The sequence below is a fragment of the Barbus barbus genome (assembly GCF_936440315.1).
Source record: "Barbus barbus genome assembly, chromosome: 21".
Lineage (NCBI taxonomy): Eukaryota > Metazoa > Chordata > Actinopteri > Cypriniformes > Cyprinidae > Barbus > Barbus barbus.
This window is the reverse complement of record NC_136749.1, coordinates 23,091,025-23,109,659: the sequence shown is the minus strand read 5'-3', so window position 1 is coordinate 23,109,659 and position 18,635 is coordinate 23,091,025. Positions and strand designations below refer to the sequence as shown.

Sequence of the window (18,635 nt, the reverse complement as noted above, 5' to 3'; positions counted from 1 at the left end):
CAGTCAACAACACACAGCTCATCTTGTGTACATCGATTCCCAAATGAATTATTCTTTTGAACCGGTTCTTTTTAGTTAGTCAACAACATTCAGCGCATCTAGTGTAGTACGATTCACGAATGAATGACTCTTATGAACGGATTCTTTAGTTACTATACCAGTGTAGCCCAATTACCAAACAAATCACTCTTAGGGGAATCTTTTTAATGATTCAAAAACATCCAAATGTTCCCAAACAATTAACTCTTAGGAGCCTAGTCAATTAACAACATACATCTTAAGTATTCCGATCGCAATTGTAGTGCGTAGTGTAGAATGCATAGTTTAAAAAACATTATACTTTATTAGATGATATGTAACCCTGAACCACAAAACCAGTCATAAAGGTCAATTTTTTTGAAACTGAGATTTATGCATCATCTGAAAGGTGAATACATACACTTTCATTTGATGTATTGTTAGGATAGGACAATGTTTGGCCGAGATACAACTATTTGAAAATCTGGAATCTGAGGGTACAAAAACATCGAAATATTGAGAAAATCGCCTTAAAAGTTGTCCAAATGAAGTTCTTAGCAATGCATATTACTAATTAAAAATGAAGCTTTGATATATAGGAAATTTACAAGATATCTTCATGAAACGATCTTTACTTGATATCATAATGATTTTTGGCATAAAAGAAAAATCGATAATTTTGACCCACAACGTATTTTTGGCTATTGCTACAAATATACCTGTGCTACTTATGATTGGTTTCATGGTCCGGGGTTACATTTGTTCTTTTGAGTTCTACAGAAGAACATAAGTCAGACAGGTTTGGAATAATGTGGTCCAGGGTCACATATTTACTACTTGGTGCAAAAACTGTGAAAAAACATTAAAAAGTCTTTTGCAAAAAATTTTTGAAATTCATCAAATTATATATTTATCAAAATATAAGGGATTTTTTTTTTCATAGCTCAGTGTTACGGTCAGCTCGTTTCAATTATCAAATAACAAGGGGGGAGGGAAAAAAGTGACTCAAAACTTGAGACCACAATCTGCCACCAATAGATGAGGACAACACTCAGGGTCGTAACACTCAGGCTATTTCTCTCTCAAAAATATTTAAGAAATCACAATTGGCAAATCATGAATGCGAATATAAATATAACTCACTCAGTCCTGATTTGATTAAATCATCTTGTTAGGAGACTAATTTGTGTTGAGAAGACAATCTCAAAAACCTATTAGGAAAAAATATTCTTTTTTAGAAATGCTAAAACATTATTTGCAGCACTGCTACAAAGTGTTCCTTAAAAGTATTTGCTGCTCCCCCATAGATTAAGGAATTAGGATGATAAATAACTTGACAGTACAAGCAGTGCTCTTTTACAGCTTCTGACTGATGTTCTCAGCATGACATATCAGTACTATGTTGATTGAGTGTTTTTGCTGTCCCACAGACAGATCTCATGTATTCACCGCACAATCGCACACAGTGGAATGGACTGGTGAATACATTCGATCCCTGGGATAGAGGAGGAGAAGAAACTAAAGGGATGACTTCAGCCACAAAGTCACTTTGACACAGCAAATGAGGTATCATGTAACAGGATCAGGCTTCATTAGGTGACTTCAGGCAAGCTGGCAGTCAGCCAGGTGAGCTGGACGCACAAATGGACATTGATTTTCAATATGGGCCCCCCGAGCTGTCAGCCAACCGTACCACACCGATATCCCTCCTCCTGAGGATAAGCCTTCGGCTACCTGACTGGTGGGTCTTTTTGGATCCACAAACAGCCCACCTGCTTCCTACCATCATTCTAACTGAGAAGCAACCACCCTGACCCCACTTGGAGAAATTGATGGCTTTATTCAACAGCACAGCGAGAATTGTGGCCCAGGACAGCAGAGGTCATATTCTGTTGACATCTCAGCCATATTTTTAAAGCTTGAGGTCTGTACCGGTTGTGTTGCAGTTCTTCTGTTCCAGGGCTGCTGGGGCCAGACACCTTTAATGTGTCCCATCCATCAGGCCCTCTCCTTGACCGCAGGGCACTGCTAATACTGGGCTGCCCTCCACCTGAACCCCCTCACCCAGCGGGAAGTACAGTAGTAGTTTGCAAAGGATTCATTCATCGTTTTTAAATATGAATTCAAGAGCAACCATCTACAAAGAATAGCGCTGAGTTTGCATAAAGAAATAGACATTAGCAAATTTTCATGCCATGTCCATTCGCCCACTGGCCCACTTGAAATTTGATGTCTTCAAAGGCATTCTGTCCAAATATCAACCTTTGCATGTTGCCAGATTGCAATCAATGAGGTTTGATAAATGCTACTTTCTTCTTTTGGTGAAAGCGTCTAATAGGCCTTGGAGGAGAGCGGATGAGAAATCAATATTCACAGCATTGTAAAAATTATACAAGTTTCACTTACATGTAATTATCAGATTTCAAGCCGATTTACCCTGACACTGCTTAATGAAATCAATTATCTGTTGTGCAAAATAACAGGGGCCTCGCAATCTATATTCGGGCCGGCGCTCATTGGAAGCTCATATATTATGAAAATGCAGTGAAAGGTGGATAATAAATAATATTTATACTAGCTGTGAGGTAGAAGCCATCAGGAGCATAATAAAACTTGACTTGGCTAATGCTTACTGAAACGGCGTTACTAATGAAAGGGCACTTGTCAACAAATATGAGGTCATTGCAAGCCATAATGAGATTACATAATCATAAAAGTGAGAGCTCATGCAGATTTAGGGGACGTAACAAAAGTTTGAGGGTGTTTGGGGCACTAAAATGACAGCAGGTTTTAATTATCCACAGCTGAGAAACTGATTGTCTAGGGATAACAAAAAATAAAAAATGTGCCAAACTACATCCGGTCACTATGCAAGATACAGTTGTGTGTACTTTTAGGGTAATTGTGGAAGCCTGTTTTTGCCTTAGAGTAAAATAAATTAAAAAGGCGCTTGTGAGGTAAGAAATAATAAAGAGTTACAGCTGTAAAATGAAATCACATTTGTAAGTTTAACGTCTAGCCAGCAGAGGTGGCCCTCACCTGAGTACTGAACCTGACCCGCTCCCTCTGCTGTCACTTTCTGTTTGACACCTATAAATTCTGAGACCTGTTCACGTGCTAGTCGCGAAGTATTGTCAGTCATTCTGCCTTACCAAGCGTTTATTCCTGTTACTGTTCCTGTTTGCTAACCTGTCTTTGATCCTGCCTGATATCTTGACTCACGGTATTGTACTCACGGTATTGTATTGTACTTTTGTTCTGACGCCTGATCTGACTGATGTTTGTGTTTGGACCCTTTGCCTGCCTGATCACCATTGTCTTTGATGTTGCCCCTGTGTTTGACGAACGATCTACTTGCTTCTCTGGTTTGACCTTCTCCCTGTTTTGCCGACCTCTGTTTAAAGCTTTGACCTCTAATAAACTTCCGCTTATCATTGTTACAGAATACTTCGCCTACTATGAATCCAGCGGAAGTGTCGAATCTACAAGTAGCAGTCTCATACCAAACAGAAATGCTCCAAGGATATCAGGAACAACTCACCCAGCAGCGGTCCATCAACGAACATCTGACGCACTACATTCGATCTCTCCCTCCACCCACACCCAAGACCGTAAGCTTCGAACTCCCTGATAAATTCAACGGAACAGCTGAACAATGCAAGGGCTTTATTCGACAAGTGCAGGTTTATCTGGATCACCAAGGAGAGAGATTCGAACATGGAAAAAGTGTGCTTTCACCATGACATTTTTGACGGGCAGAGCTATCGATTGGGCAGCAGCCGTTTGGGACTCGGACTCCCGACTAAGGAGTTCAGTGACGTACTTCATTCAACAACTCCGCGAAGTGTTCGAATACCCTCATGGCGGAAGAGATGTTTCGACACAGCTCATCAACCTTACACAAGGTAACCGCACCGCTGCCGAGTTTGCCCAGAGTGGATGGAATGATGTCGCTTTAAAAGCTATGTTTAATAAAAGCCTTAATTGCGATCTTCAGGCAGAACTTGCATGTAAGGGTGAGGGATCCTCCTTCTCCGATTTTCTCACGCTCGCTATCAGGATTGATAACCTCATGAGACAAACTCCTAAGAAGAAAAGTGGAAAGGGTGGACAGAGCAACGTTTTTACTCCTAACCTTGTTGAAAAGTTTTCTCCTGAGGAACCCATGCAACTAAACACATCCCGACTATCTGAGAGCGAGAGAGAACAGAGGCGACATCAACGCCTGTATTTTTACTGCGGTGAATCAGGTCACCACCGTTTAAGATGCCCCCACAAGCTCCAAAGCAATCCCCGGGTTAAATATTGAACAGCTTGCCCTTTTAAGCAACAAAACTTTCACACTCCCTGTTGTCTTAAGATTTGATACCCTGTCTCTTGATCTCACAGCGATGATCAACTCTGGAGCTGCCCTGAATCTAATCCACCAGGATATTGTCACAAAACATCAAATTCCAACACAACCATGCACCCCACCAATCCAAGGCTATCAATAATGTAAAGATCGACAAGGGCATCACTCACCAAACCAAGATGCTCACACTCCAGGTTGGAACTCTTCATAAAGAACCCATCACCTTTTACATCATCGACTCTCCTAAACACAAAGTTGTTTTAGGATATCCATGGCTCTCTACTCACGACCCCGAACTCTCATGGCATCAAGGTGAACTAACACACTGGTCATCCTTCTGTATGAATCATTGTATCACTGCAAAACCTCAATCATGTCTCACAACCAGTGTGGAAAGTCCTGAAACACACAAGAAAGTTCCTATTCCCCATTACTACCAAGATCACTCTGACGTATTCAGCAAGGTAAAAGGCACTCAACTTCCCCCACATAGACCATGGGACTGTGCCATCGATCTCCTGCCCAACACACAACCCCCCAAGAGTAAAATCTATCCACTTTCTAGAAACGAAAATCAAGCCATGGAGGAGTATGTGGATGAAGCTCTGAACTCTGGTTTTATTCGACCATCAACCTCCCCAGCAGCTGCAGGATTCTTCTTCGTGGAAAAGAAAGATGGTGGTCTAAGACCGTGTATTGATTATAGAGGACTGAATAACATTACCATTAAATTCCATTATCCCCGTCCATTAGTGCCATCTGCACTAGAACAACTCAGAGAGGCCAAAATCTACACCAAGTTCAATTTCCGAAGTGCATATAATCTCGTCAGGATTAAAGAAGGGGATGAATGGAAAACAGCCCTTTTCATCACAAGGGGGCACTATGAATATCAGGTAATGCCGTATGGGCTAGCCAACTCACCTGCAATATTCCAATCTTTCATCAATTAAATCTTCAAGGATCTTCTAAATAAGTTTGTGGTTGCCTACATCGATGACATCATCTTTTCCAAAACCGAACAAGAACACATCTCTCATGTCAGAACAGTCCTTTTCCGACTTCTAGAGAATAAATTATATGTCAAAGCTGAAAAGTGTGAGTTCCACGTCAATCAAACCTTCTTCCTGGGTTACCACATCAGCTCACAGGGCGTCAAGATGAACAATCTCAAAGTTCAGGCAGTCACGGAATGGCCACAACCACGAACCATCAAGGATCTACAGAGATTCCTTGGCTTTGCCAATTTCTACAGGAGGTTTATTCGAAATTATAGCATGGTGGCCTCTCCCCTCACCTCGCTCCTTAAGAAGGAAACTGACCCTCGCAGAGCGTAACTATGATGTTGGAAATAAGGAACTACTCTCCATGAAAGCAGCTATAGAAGAATGGCGTCACTGGCTTGAAGGAGCTCTTCACCAATTTCAAGTGATAACTGACCATAAAAATCTTGAATATATAAAAGGTGCAAAACGTCTTATCCCCCGTCAAGCCCGTTGGGCATTATTCTTTACATGCTTCAACTTTACAGTAACCTATCGACCTGGCAGCAAGAACGGTCAAGCAGACGCTCTTTCCAGACAATATGACCCCTCCACAGAACACCACATCTCCGGTCCCATCCTACCCAGCTCAATCATTCTAGCCCCAGTCTCTTGGGACATCATGGAGGAACTAAGAGAAGCACAACGACAAGATCCCTCACCCGCAAACACACCCCCAGGAAAGCATTATGTACCTCAAGTTATGAGACAACGAATCATGCAATGGGTTCATACTTCTCTCTGCTCCGGTCATCCAGGTATCTCTCGAACCCTTCAACTTTTACAGAACTCTTTCTGGTGGGTTAACATGGCTCAAGACGTCACCCATTACGTCAAATCATGTCAGATCTGTGCTCAGTCAAAAACCCCAAAAGAATTGCCTTCAGGTTTACTCAAACCATTACCCATTCCTCAACGACCATGGTCCCACCTGTCTATTGACTTTGTCACTGACCTTCCACCATCAAATAATAACACCACTACCCTGGTCATCATCGACCGTTTCTCGAATTCCTTCCGTCTTATTCCACTACCAAAACTGCCCACTGCCATGGAAACCGCTCAAACCTTCTTCCAACACATCTTTAGGATCTATGGCCTACCAGAAGACATAGTCAGTGATCGAGGTACCCAATTCACATCTCAGGTCTGGAGGGCATTCTGCAGTCATTTGTATATCAACGTCAGTCTAACTTCAGGCTATCACCCACAAGCTAACGGGCAAGTCAAGCAGCTCAACCAGGAAAGTTGTGGCTACCAAGCAGGAAGCTCAGTCCCAGGTATGTGGGCCCTTTCAAAATACTGAGACAGATCAATGATGTAACATACCAATTGGAGCTTCCTGCTAACTATCGTATCTCTCCTTCCTTCCATGTGTCCCTCCTCAAACCTGTCCACCCAGGAGCTGATCCTGGCCATGAAGCCCCAGAACCACCACCACCACTGGACTTTGATGGAACCCCAGCATATAGGGTGAATGAATTACTGGACTCAAGATGAAGAGGGGGTCAGCTCCATTATCTGGTGGACTGGGAGGGCTATGGACATGAGGAGAGATCCTGAGTAGCCGCCTGGGACATTCTGGATCTGTCACTCATCGAGGAGTTTCATCGAGCCAGACCCGATCAACCAGCACCACGACCACGGGGACGTCCACGTCGAGCTCCAGGAGTCACTCCTAGAGGGAGGGGTTCTGTAATGTCTAGCCAGCAGAGGGAGCCCTCACCCGAGTACTGAACCTGACCCACTCCCTCTGCTGTCACTTCCTGTTTGACTCCTATAAATTCTGAGACCTGTTCCAGTGTTAGTCGCGAAGTATTGCCAGTCATTCTGCATTGCCAAGCGTTTATTCCTGTTTGCTAACCTGTCTTTGATCCTGCCTGATATCTTGACTCACGGTATTGTACTCTTCCCTTTTTGTTCTGACGCCTGATCTGACTGATGTTTGTGTTTGGACCCTTTGCCTGCCTGATCACCATTGTCTTTGATGTTGCCCCGGTGTTTGACGAACGATCTACTTGCTTCTCTGGTTTGACCTTCTGCCAATAAATAACAGGATGCATCAATCACAGGATGTCACGGCATTCAGCTTCTCTCTATATTTGTCTTAAAAATTTCCCATATTTTGAGTGAGACAGAGAGACGACAGAGTGAACACAACACATTAATGATGTGAAACCGTATTATGTCGGTTGGGTGTAAATCACGCAGGTATGCAGCAGACCGTTTCGGAAATGAGCAGGCCATGTCAACAGTCCTCTGTGTGTCAAACTCCATACTTTCATTTGATATTGGGCTGTTAAAGAGTCACCTGCAGGGTTTTGGAACCGACTGATGCTTTGGCATTGGTCGAGTGCAAAGTGTAATATTCACATTCAGCCAGACGTGGATTTTTAAATACTTTTTATTTGAAAGTGATTTGCCAAAATAATATTTTTTCCCTTTACCGAACCCATCGCTCGCAGTAAAGTCAGCAGACTAGACGTAAACCTCTCTTTACTTTACTTTCCACGGATTGTTCACTGGCATTTATTGCGCCAAATTACTCATGCTTTTTTGAATGTCACTTTTTATTAGGGTTAACTACAATGTATTGGTTTAAAGTTTGCAGACCACTTGAAAACCATGACTGTAATGGCTTTAGCAGTATTGAGTTCGCCAATACTGCTTAGAGCACCATCATCCAGTTCTTTGTCAATACAAAGTGTTATGCATAATTTATCCTAAAAACAGATCAAACTGGTCTACAGTTTCAAAATGAGAGGAAAGTACTTTTATCCAAAAGAGAAATATAGAGAAGCATAATGTCATAGTGTTAAATTAAATTTCTCATCATTTACTCATGTTCATACTGTTAAAACCTGATTTTTTTCTCTCTCAGTGATACACAAAGAATAATTTAGAAGAAAATCCTTAAAGCAAAAGAGAAATGGGACAGGCAAGCTCTAGAACAGAAAAAATATTTCAAGTATATTTAACTGAAAATACTGACATCTTTTGTAGCGTGCTCATCAGAGTAGCAAAGTCTCATTGTGAATGAATTTTCTTGTGTTGATTCATTTCAATGAATCATCTGATCCAATTTATTGATGAATCAGACTGATAGTTTTCAAGTTCAACCCAACAGCTCATTCAGGGTGAATATTGTTAAAGAATCATGCCTTTGGTCTGTTTGTCACACAAATCTACGGGACAGCTTCAGAAGACTTGGAATTTAGTGCACAAGTAAGTACGGACAGTATGGACTGATGTTTTATGATGAGTTTGTCCATATTGTAGCTTGAAGCTTCAATTCTCATTAACTGCAATTAAACTGAGAAGAGCAAACAGTATAAAGTTCAAAATGTCTCCTTTAGTGTTCCACTGAAGAAAGTAAGTCAAATGGGTTTGGAATGACACGAGGGTTTTCATTTTTGGGCGAACTTCCCTTTAAAGGTTATGAGAATGTTTCTCATTCAGCAACTGAATTGTTTTTCTTAACATCCTGGATTACTTTTTTTGAACTTCAGCATCAATTATCCTACGGCACGACCTTCAGCAGCCTGTTTCTTAATCTGATCTACACAAACACAAGCACATATAATTGCCCCAAAATGCTCCTCCTTCATTATCTGGAAAGGGTTTTGCAGATTTTGGTCTGGAAAGCCACAGAAGTTGCCATTAGGCTGTTGAATGGGCCCGGCTCCCCTCACCTCATATAATTACCCACACATTTCTCAAACAAATCTCATCTGAAACTGTATAGATTCCTGTAGCAATTAAAGCATTTCTCTCATTCTCTGGTCCTTTTCCTCTGCTCCTTTTGGCAGGAGAGGTGACCATGTTGGTCAAGTCATCTTGAGGCTCGCCAGCCAGCGCTGCCAATGTCGATTTGCAGGGCTGCTGAGATCCGACAAACAAAAGGAGAGGCGGATTATTGTCCTGAGGGGAAGTTTGGGTTCTCAGAGTGTCGAAAAATGTGCAGGGTGTGCCATTGTTTCTCAACCGCCAGTGTTGTTTTGGCAGGTCTACGGAGCCCTTCTCTTCTCTTCTGTCAAAAGCCTGAGAGAGCAGACCAAATGAAAATAAGCAGCATTTGTGGGCTAAGAGTGACGTTGGCCGAGAGGTGGAATGGAGTGATGGAAAGAGGAGCTTCGACTGAGAATGAAGTCTGATGGCTGCCATATCACATAGGAGTCCCACATCCACATATATCAAAAACAGACATGTAGCAAATACCACAGACATTAAAATGATTCAAGACATTGATTTAATATATCATTATTCAACCTCATGATACAATACAATGGTAATTGACAAAAGCAAGTGAGACTCTAAGTCTCTGACACATGGAAGGGACATTTCTTGTTTTTCTTAAGGGTATGTATGAGTGGGAGAAAAAAAAAGAAAATATGCAGAAGTTAAATAGATTTGAAGTTCTGTATTTTCATAATTGTCCTCTCTTATGCTTATGAGAGCTCACAATCTTTGACCTTTCATGGTCATAAAAATCACTAATTCAACCTGCTTGCAAAAACAAATAATAGTATATATTTATTTACATATATTTTAATAATGATATATTTTAGATAAATACATATTAATGCATTTAAAAACATAAAAGTAGTTCATATATTTAGATTTATCCTTAACATACCTGTAATTCATCTGCATTATCATCCTTAAGTATCTTCCAACATTATTTTTAAGAAAATCATTTTATTTAGCAAGGATGCATAAAATTGATCAATAATGGTACAAAATATATTTTTAATAAATGCGGTTGTTCTGAAATTCCTATTCTTCAAAGAATCCTGAAAAAAAGCAAATACAAAAGAAAACCTATATCATGATTTCCTCAACAATATTGAGCAATAACTGTTTTCAACACTGACAATAATAAGAAATGTTTTTTGAGCAACAAATTAGCATATGATTTCTAAAGGATCATTTGACACTGAGGTCTGGAGTAATGCTGAAAATTTAGCTTTGCAAATAAATTACATTTTAAAATATATTTAAAACAGTACATTTTATAATAATATTCCTTGTAATAAAGGTACTTAAAAGGTTCTTCACAGCAATGCCATAGAAGAACCATTTTTGGTTCCACAAAGAACCATATCTTTCTTACCTTTTTATTATCTGAAGAACCCTCTTTTGTGAAACAGAAAGGTTCTCCAGATGTTAAAGGTTCTTTATGGAACCATTCAGACAAAACGGTTCTTGAATGGAATCGTGAAGCACCTTTAGTTTTAGGAGTGTATATCAGTTCCAGGCAGTAAATAAGTACACTGTAAAAAAGAAAAAGTTAGTTCAACTCAAATTTTCAAGGCAACCGACTGCACAGAATTTTTGAGTTGAAGATATCAACTTAATTGTTTAAGTTTTGAAGAACTACAATTATTAAGTTGCGTCAGCTAAGTTTTTCAAGTTCTGACAACTAAGTTTTTTTAATTCAAGTTACTGGAACTTTCAAGTCTGTAAAAGCTTACTATTTTGAGTTTAAATTACCCCCCCCCCCCCCCCCCACACTTTAAATCATCCACTGACAGTAAACCAGTTAATTTATGCATGTTTATTTAAACAACTTTGGCACAAACAGCTTTACAATTCCACAATGTAAACAAGTAATCAGGCTATAACAGTAATGGTGAAACACAGCTTGATTCTACTGAACAATCAATACAGTAGTCTCTTGACAGTAATATGACAGCTACACATAAAAGATTTGTTTTTAGTTCAAATAAAGCACTTGTGTCCAGAGAAAATAAGGCACATGTCAATAAGTTGGGGAAATCAAAAGTAACAACATAGGGCTGGGCGATATATCGCATGACATTGTTAGGCGCATCTCGTCAGTAAAGCCGGTTCCTTGATTAGTAGTAAATCGCCATCACCTGCTTTCAGATGGAGCAGCATTTACTACAGAGAGCCGTAGTTAACTGACAAGCTGAGCCATATCACATTAATTATCACAGACTGCGATAATTAATGCGATATGACTCAGCTTGTCAGTTAACTACGGCTCTGTGTAGTAAATGCCGCTCCATCTGAAAGTTATGAAACTAACAGGTGATGGCGTTATGAAACTGCCATGAGGTGATGGCGATTTACAAGGAACCGGCTTTATTGACGAGATGCACCTAACAATGTCATGCGATATATCGCCCAGCCCTAGAACAACATAAAAAATATAAGGTGGACTATGTGAAGACTTACAAAATATCCAAACATAATAAATGAACAGACATGATAAAAGAAATCTTCCCCATGGACACTTGCCACACCAGCAAAGATGCAGACTATAACAGCAATGCTGAAACAAAGTTTGATGCTTCTGAGAAACAATCAATAGTCTCATGACAGTTGTATGACAGCTACAAATAACATTTGTTTTTAGTCAAAATAAAGGAACAACATAAAAACTATAAGGTGGTCTATGTGAAGACTTACAAAATATCCAAACATAAATGAACAGGCATGATAAAATAAATCTTCCCCATGGAAAATAAATCACTGGTTTAACAGCTTGGTCTTGAAGCTCCGGACACGCTGTGAGCAATTGGTGGACATTTCCATGAAAATATGCTGGATAGCTTCAAAGGTATACCTGATGTCTTTTGGGAACTCCATGTTCAGGGCATACAGCAAGCCAAAAAGATACGCAAGCGCAGTCGGGGTGTCTGGGATGTCTTTCAGGACAATGGTTTCCTCCAACACAAGGGCAATATTAATGACGTCGTCATCATCATCAAGCACTTTTAGGACCCCCATCTTGATGCCTTTCATCTGTTTGTCATCTGCATCAGTTGCCTGACAAAACAAAAACACCACTGAAATAATGTCCTGTAGAAAACTAGTCAATAAACAGTGTTGTCTATTTGTGTATGGCCTCTTTGCTATACAACACTACTAAAAGCTGAAGGTCTTCCACAGCTGCACTCACCAGGCATCCAGAGAAAAGCTTCTCAGTATTCTCCCGCAGAAATATGGGAAGACCTTCCACAGCTGCCTGTCTGCGATGACTTGTGATGTCAGATGTCTGTTTTGGAAGAATATAAAGACAAACAAATACTTCTGTTTAGCTCTGTGAAATGTACTTGTGCATGTGCACTTGTGCTTGTTCCATTTGTATTCCCATCTCTACAATTATGCATGTAGGCAGATAAAATAATTGCAGACTCTGTTAGTTTGTTAGTGTTTCTTTTCGTCTTTTAAGGATAAGTTCACTATTTTGCACTTTGAGCCCCCTTTCTGGGTTATCTTGGATGAAATAGAGCGTTTGACGAACACTCAACGAACACCACTAACCAATCGGTGAGTTGCACATCTTTGCAACATTTAGGGTTGATTTAAAGACATGTTTGTGAATGCATGTAGCTAGCCATTCTGAAGCATGGCAGGGCTGATTCTAAATCAGCATTTGGCTGATTACATCAAAAGTGCAGAGTGCTAGCTTGGTAGTTCCTTCTTGATTAATGGTTTAAATATTCTGAAGAAAAGGCCTTGTAGTCAATATAACAACCTGTTTGTCAAGCATTTCCAAAAGGGTTTCCATCTCTCGACTAAAGGCGCCCTTCCTGGCACAATACAATTTCAGCAGACGAGGGGTGAATATCTCAAGGGCAGCTTTAAATGTTCCCATCAGGTCCTTGGTGGTCACACGAGTGAACTCTTGACAAATCTGAATGAAACAAATGCAATACAAATACAACAAGCTGATAGTGTGATTTCATTGTTATAATTAAGACTGCAAACTCAAAGCCATGATACAAATGAACCAACATACACTATTATGAAAAGAAAAAAAACACAAATGTAAACAAATGCACCAAGTTCAAGAAAAAAAAGATGCCTTACCTGTTCTTCAAGAAATAGACCAGGCCACCTCTCCAGAACCTCTGAGACCATGGGCTCCATCTCTACAATCTCCATTCTCCTAAGGGAGAATGTGATGTCCATCTTCTGTTTGATAAACTCAATGTCCTTGTTTTTCTTCTTCGTGGCTTCAACCAGGGAAGACCTCAGGTCTTCCAAGTCATCCTCAGTGTAGCTTTCAGGATTATCTGGTACATGGTTGACCTCACCTCGTTTTGGTTTTTTCAAGGAAAACCTTCCTTCCGGACCACCATCCCCATCATCATCATCTCTTGTTCCCCTGTTGACACCATGATCATCCGCCTCCTCCCTTCTTGATCTCCTGTTGACACCAACCTCATTACATCCTGACGTAGAAAATAGAATTCTGACTAACCAACACATTTTTGAACGGCTGTGTACACTCAGTAGGTTATTATTTATTGCAATATAAACACTGTCAGAGTGATCAACAAGGTAAGTTATCACTTCATTTACCAGTCGAAGACGGAGCAACTTTCTGCTCTTATGTTTACTCCGCGCACTGTCAAGGGCTTCATCATATCTGTCGTGGTGCCGGTCTTTGCAACAATTATTTTACCGCAAATACTGCATCGAGCCTGGAGAAATGTAGCCACACGTTTGATCGACTTTTCCACATCTTTAGGGTATTATGTGTGTGCTCGCGTCTCATATGAATATGTGCGCAGAGAGTTTGTGTGTGTGTGCTCGCGTCTCATATAAGTATGCGCGTAGAGAGTTTTTGAGTGCGCGCGCGCGTCTCACATGAGTATATGTGCGCGGACAGTTCCGCGCGTCTCGTGTGTGTTGAGTTTGCGTGTATGTGCGTGAGCGACTTTATGTGTGTCGTTGTGCATTCCATATGTATTTGTTTGAGCACTGACGTTGACGAGTTAACTCCTTATCGAAAACTGGAACCGAACAACATTCCATTTTTCGATACTAGATAGTATCGAGGTAATTCGGTCGGTACCTAAAACGTATCTAACTCTGTACCCAGCCCTACACAAAGGTCGCATGCTAGAAGCTATATCTATCTAGTTAACTGTATCAAACCGAAGCTTTGCATCACAGTTTTAGCACGTTAGTTCTACTTTGGTTCCAGCGCATGCTGATCGTTACCACGGTGCTTCGGTTTCATGTCAGTGAGCAAAGCAGACGTGCATGAAACAATCATTCATCGAGAATAACAAACATAACGGCAACACAAATCTTACAATTAATATGTGGACAATATTTATAGCTGTTCAAATTAAGCTAAATTAGCTTCTAACTGATTAGCTGGTGGGGGATTTTGTATTGCCATAAACGCCTCGCCTGGTTATGATTTATCGATTTTGTTTCCCGCAATGAAATGTAATACAAATACCAAATGCATACATATTCATATGATTAGCTTACCTGTTAGAAAGGAATGTTTCTCTTCGTCAAAGACAGGGAAAGTTACCGCTGGCATCGTGACAAGATGGCTGATGCAAACTTTCGAAGGCAGCTCCTGGGAAAATCCTTGGAAACCCCGTTGCAGCTGGTTGCCATGACAAATTTCAATTGAGCATGCGCAGATAAGTTGACCTCACTCTAACTGAGTGTCAACTACAACTTCAAAATAAAATCAACTCAATTTATTAAATAAGATGAACTTTTCTTCAGAAACGTCTGAAAGTGAGTTCAAGTGGCTTACAACAGATAGTTCAAGTTCCAACTAGCAATTTTATTGTCAGTGAATGCAAAAATCTTAGTAAGGTGAACACGTTTGAGTTGTCGTTTTTACAGTGTAGATCTAGATAATTATTAAATGCTTGTATGATGAAGCCAGTGCTGGTATTTCACAACATACGGACTGGGAACACGATAATATTCCCACCTCAGTGAGAGGTCAGTAAAGTTCGGACTATTTACTCCAGAGTTTTAGTGTTTGGATTACGTTTCTGTTTCTCATGGGGAAGGTTTACACCCGAAAAACACAAACGTCCTTGTTTGAACGCTTGAATGCAAATTGACTGAATGATGTTATACTGAGAACTGTTTAATGGCCGCTGCGAGAGTCATGGAACGTACTAATATTACCTCTGAAAAGGATACATATTTTTGGAGCGGCAGTACAGTGGAGCAGGCCCGCTCAAACGTGCTTTAATGGACACTAGAGTGGAATTGTGTGTAATTACAGGGAAATGAAAGTGAAGGCGATACTGACAGCAGCAAACCTCGCTGTGTTAATGTAACACAACACTTCTCAGTTTAACACACCAAGAGCAATATGAAAAACATCTGTTTCAACATCTCCCAATTTCCAAAGCACTTTCTCAAGCTGATTGGTGTATGAGAGTACTGATTGTGTTTAGCTTTTATTTGGCTGTTGGGTACATTGAAGACGTTGAAGCGTTGGGTATAGAGGGAATCTTTCTGGTCTCAGTTCACTTCATTTTTCCATCGCCGTTGTCTCCACACAGTTCAGATTTTCTCAAATTTTCAAATATTGGTGTTAAAAAAGGAGGCATCAAAAAAGGAGAAATCAACCAGAAAAGTCTGGAGCAGCACCAAACCAGCATTAACAACTCTGGTCAAGCATGGAACTTTTTGCTGGACAGACAGACAAACTGACTTATTTTTGAAGAATCTGCAAACTCAAAGATCCTGAGGTCATTGTAACAGTTAAATATAAAAAATAACACCAATAAGTAACTAAAAATACAAAATATTGAGGTTAAGAAACAAATTAACATTAAGAAAAAATAAAGTTTATTTGAACAACAATAATAATTTATATATATATATATATATATATATATATATATCAGAATAAGGAGTTGAAAGAAGTCTCCTATGCTAGCAAGCTGTATTTGATCAAAAACACAGTAAAATCAGTAATAATGTGAAATATTACAGTTTAAATGAACTGTTTTCTCTTTGAATATATGTTAAGATCTAATTTATTACTGTGATGGGAAAGCTACAGTTTTAGCAGTCATTACTCAGTTTTTTTTTTTAAATATACTCATATACGTATATACTCATACATATACTCAATATTTCAAAATGTACCTGATATAGTTTTGATCAAATAATTGCAGTCTTGGTGAGACTTCTTTCAAAAAAAAAAAAAAAAAAATGAAAGAAAAGAAAAAAAGGGTAAAGCAAATCAAGGGGGTTAATAAAGAAAGAGAAATGGGTGGGTGGTCAGGACATGCTAAGGGGGCAAATTCTCTTCCTGACCATAGCATTAGGATCCCACTGTGTTTCCATTTTCACACAGCACTCCAGAACTCCAGGACTCTCCGATCGGTCTGGACAGACTCAGTGTTACCCAGAGAATCCAAATATTATCCTTCTGAAACTTAATATGTGGGCACAACTATGGCAGCTAATAATCTGGCCCTTGCCCTCACTCCATACCTCCCACGGGTAGATGGCGGTGTAGGCATAAACTCCTACAGAATGAGAAGAATGCCTTCACACCAAGAGAAGGTCACTGGTCATTTAAGGGTCTTCAGCAAGGCCACAAAAACATGCTCCGTCTGCGAGAATCTGTTCGCGCGCACACACACACACAACACTACACACCCAATGCCTGGAACTGCCGTATGCTCAGATTACAGTGTTGATAGTGTACATTTAGTGGGAAGAAATAGCTAGAGGTGTGTCTTCTACTTCTTGGGCTGTGGCTGCTGGCGCCTCCATTGTTTCCTTCTGTTATTTCAGAGCTTAGAAACGTTTGGAAGTTGATTTTCTCTGGACGTTGGTGTGAGAGTGCTAACATCAATCTGGAGGTCTACATCTTTTAGCCACATATCTGATCCTTGGTTTCCTTGACTTGCTTTCAAACAGGCCACACAAAGATAAAAACATGGCCAACATAGTGTCAATGTCTGCTGTCAAATGAGACTAACTGCCTGTTAGAGAGCTTAAAGGAATGGGAACAGGCTAGTAAAAGGAACTGAGAAGGGTCAATGTGGAAACAACATAGAATGCAATATTATAAAAAATAAAAATTTAAACTGAGAGATATAGAATACTACTAAGTAAATGAATAAAAATTAATGAAAAAATTAAAATAAATGACCAACAACAACGATATATTATTATTATTATTATTATTATTGTGTATGCATTTTATACATACAAAAGTTTGTGGTCAGTAAGATTTTTTTAAATGTGTTTGAAAGTCTCTTATGCTCATCAAGGCTGAATGTATCTGATTTTTTAAATAAATAAATAAATATGTAATGTTGATAAATATCTAAATACATAAAAAAAAATTTATATTTGTTTTCTTTTTTAATATATTGATTTTTTTTTTCGGCAGCCATTACTCCAGTCTTCAACATCAAAGAAATCATTCTAAAATCCTAATATTTTTGTGCAAACGGTGACATTTGTTTTTCAGGAATCATTGATAAATAGAAAGTTCAAAAGAACAGCATTCATTTTTGTGTAGCAATGTAGAAACTTATTATCCCTAAATACTTGAACGATAGAGTACACTAACTGGAGTTTTAGCTAATCATGCAATGAACATGAAATTTCATTGCATAAAGATGAAATTTAATTATATAAAAATTGTCTATAATCTGAAAAGAAAGATGATGTTCAAAATAGCTCCACAGACAATTTTTCCTCTGTATGCAAAAATCTTTGTATATATTCTTTTCTTGCGTTGTACATGCGCAACATGTCAGAAACCTTGCAAATCTCTGCTCTGACCTTCGTATCTCAGGTTTTTAAACATGCATTAGCTATACAGTATCCCTACGTGCTCCTTAAGATTCAAAGCCATTTAAACAGACCAAAAACAGCCAAAAAACACAATGGGCTCAGCTCACTTTTAATGCTATTACACATCCTTCAACAGCCAATTTACATAGATAATCAATTAGGACCACCTGGGTAGCGCTTTTATTTCTTGCATAAAAAAGCCTGTATTGATTGTACTGTGAAGGATTGTGGTACATTACTTGGAGGTTGTGCCAGAGGCTGATGAGGACACACTAAATATAAATCGCGGTCAAAGCCTTTTTCTGTTGCTTGAATATAAATGTGTCAGCAGCTCATGCTTGAACGGCTACAAAAAGCACTCACTATTTTTACTTGCACATCAAAGGATCTCATTGATTATGTCACGCTCGTTGATGTGAAAGAATTGTACAATATGTCTATTTTTGACTTTACCCGCTCTAAAGATCTTTTGCATGGGTAGAGGGCCTTTTATTGGGGTTGAATGAACAGAAACACCCTGATGGCGGAACTTTATTTGGAGTCTCTTGGACGTCATTGGATAATAAGTGGCCAGGAGCGGGCCTAAAACCCAAAACCTTTTTTCTGCCAAGGCCAGGACCAACATGAAGGAACAGGATGGGTTGAGA

At 39.6% G+C, this 18,635-nt stretch overlaps 1 protein-coding gene across 1 annotated transcript; it reads right to left on the bottom strand.

Moving 5' to 3' along the window:
- Positions 1–11,771: 11,771 nt before the first annotated feature.
- On the bottom strand, positions 11,772–13,788 carry LOC306887191 (uncharacterized protein). The gene is made up of 4 exons (XM_079444766.1): positions 13,258–13,788; positions 12,923–13,081; positions 12,344–12,439; positions 11,772–12,210 (listed from the first exon to the last, which is right to left on the bottom strand). The coding sequence occupies exons 1-4, from the start codon at positions 13,657–13,659 to the stop codon at positions 11,911–11,913; spliced, it is 957 nt and encodes a 318-aa protein (XP_079300892.1). The 5' UTR covers positions 13,660–13,788; the 3' UTR covers positions 11,772–11,910.
- Between the last annotated feature and the right edge of the window lie 4,847 nt (positions 13,789–18,635).

Coding starts and splice junctions, on each gene's coding strand:
- LOC306887191 (XM_079444766.1), bottom strand. CDS start 13,659: ATGTGTTGGTTAGTCAGAATTCTATTTTCTACGTCAGGATGTAATGAG. Junction 12,440..12,922: donor TGGAAATGCTTGACAAACAG/GTTGTTATATTG, acceptor CTTCCAAAACAG/ACATCTGACATCACAAGTCA. Junction 12,211..12,343: donor AGCTTTTCTCTGGATGCCTG/GTGAGTGCAGCT, acceptor TTGTTTTGTCAG/GCAACTGATGCAGATGACAA.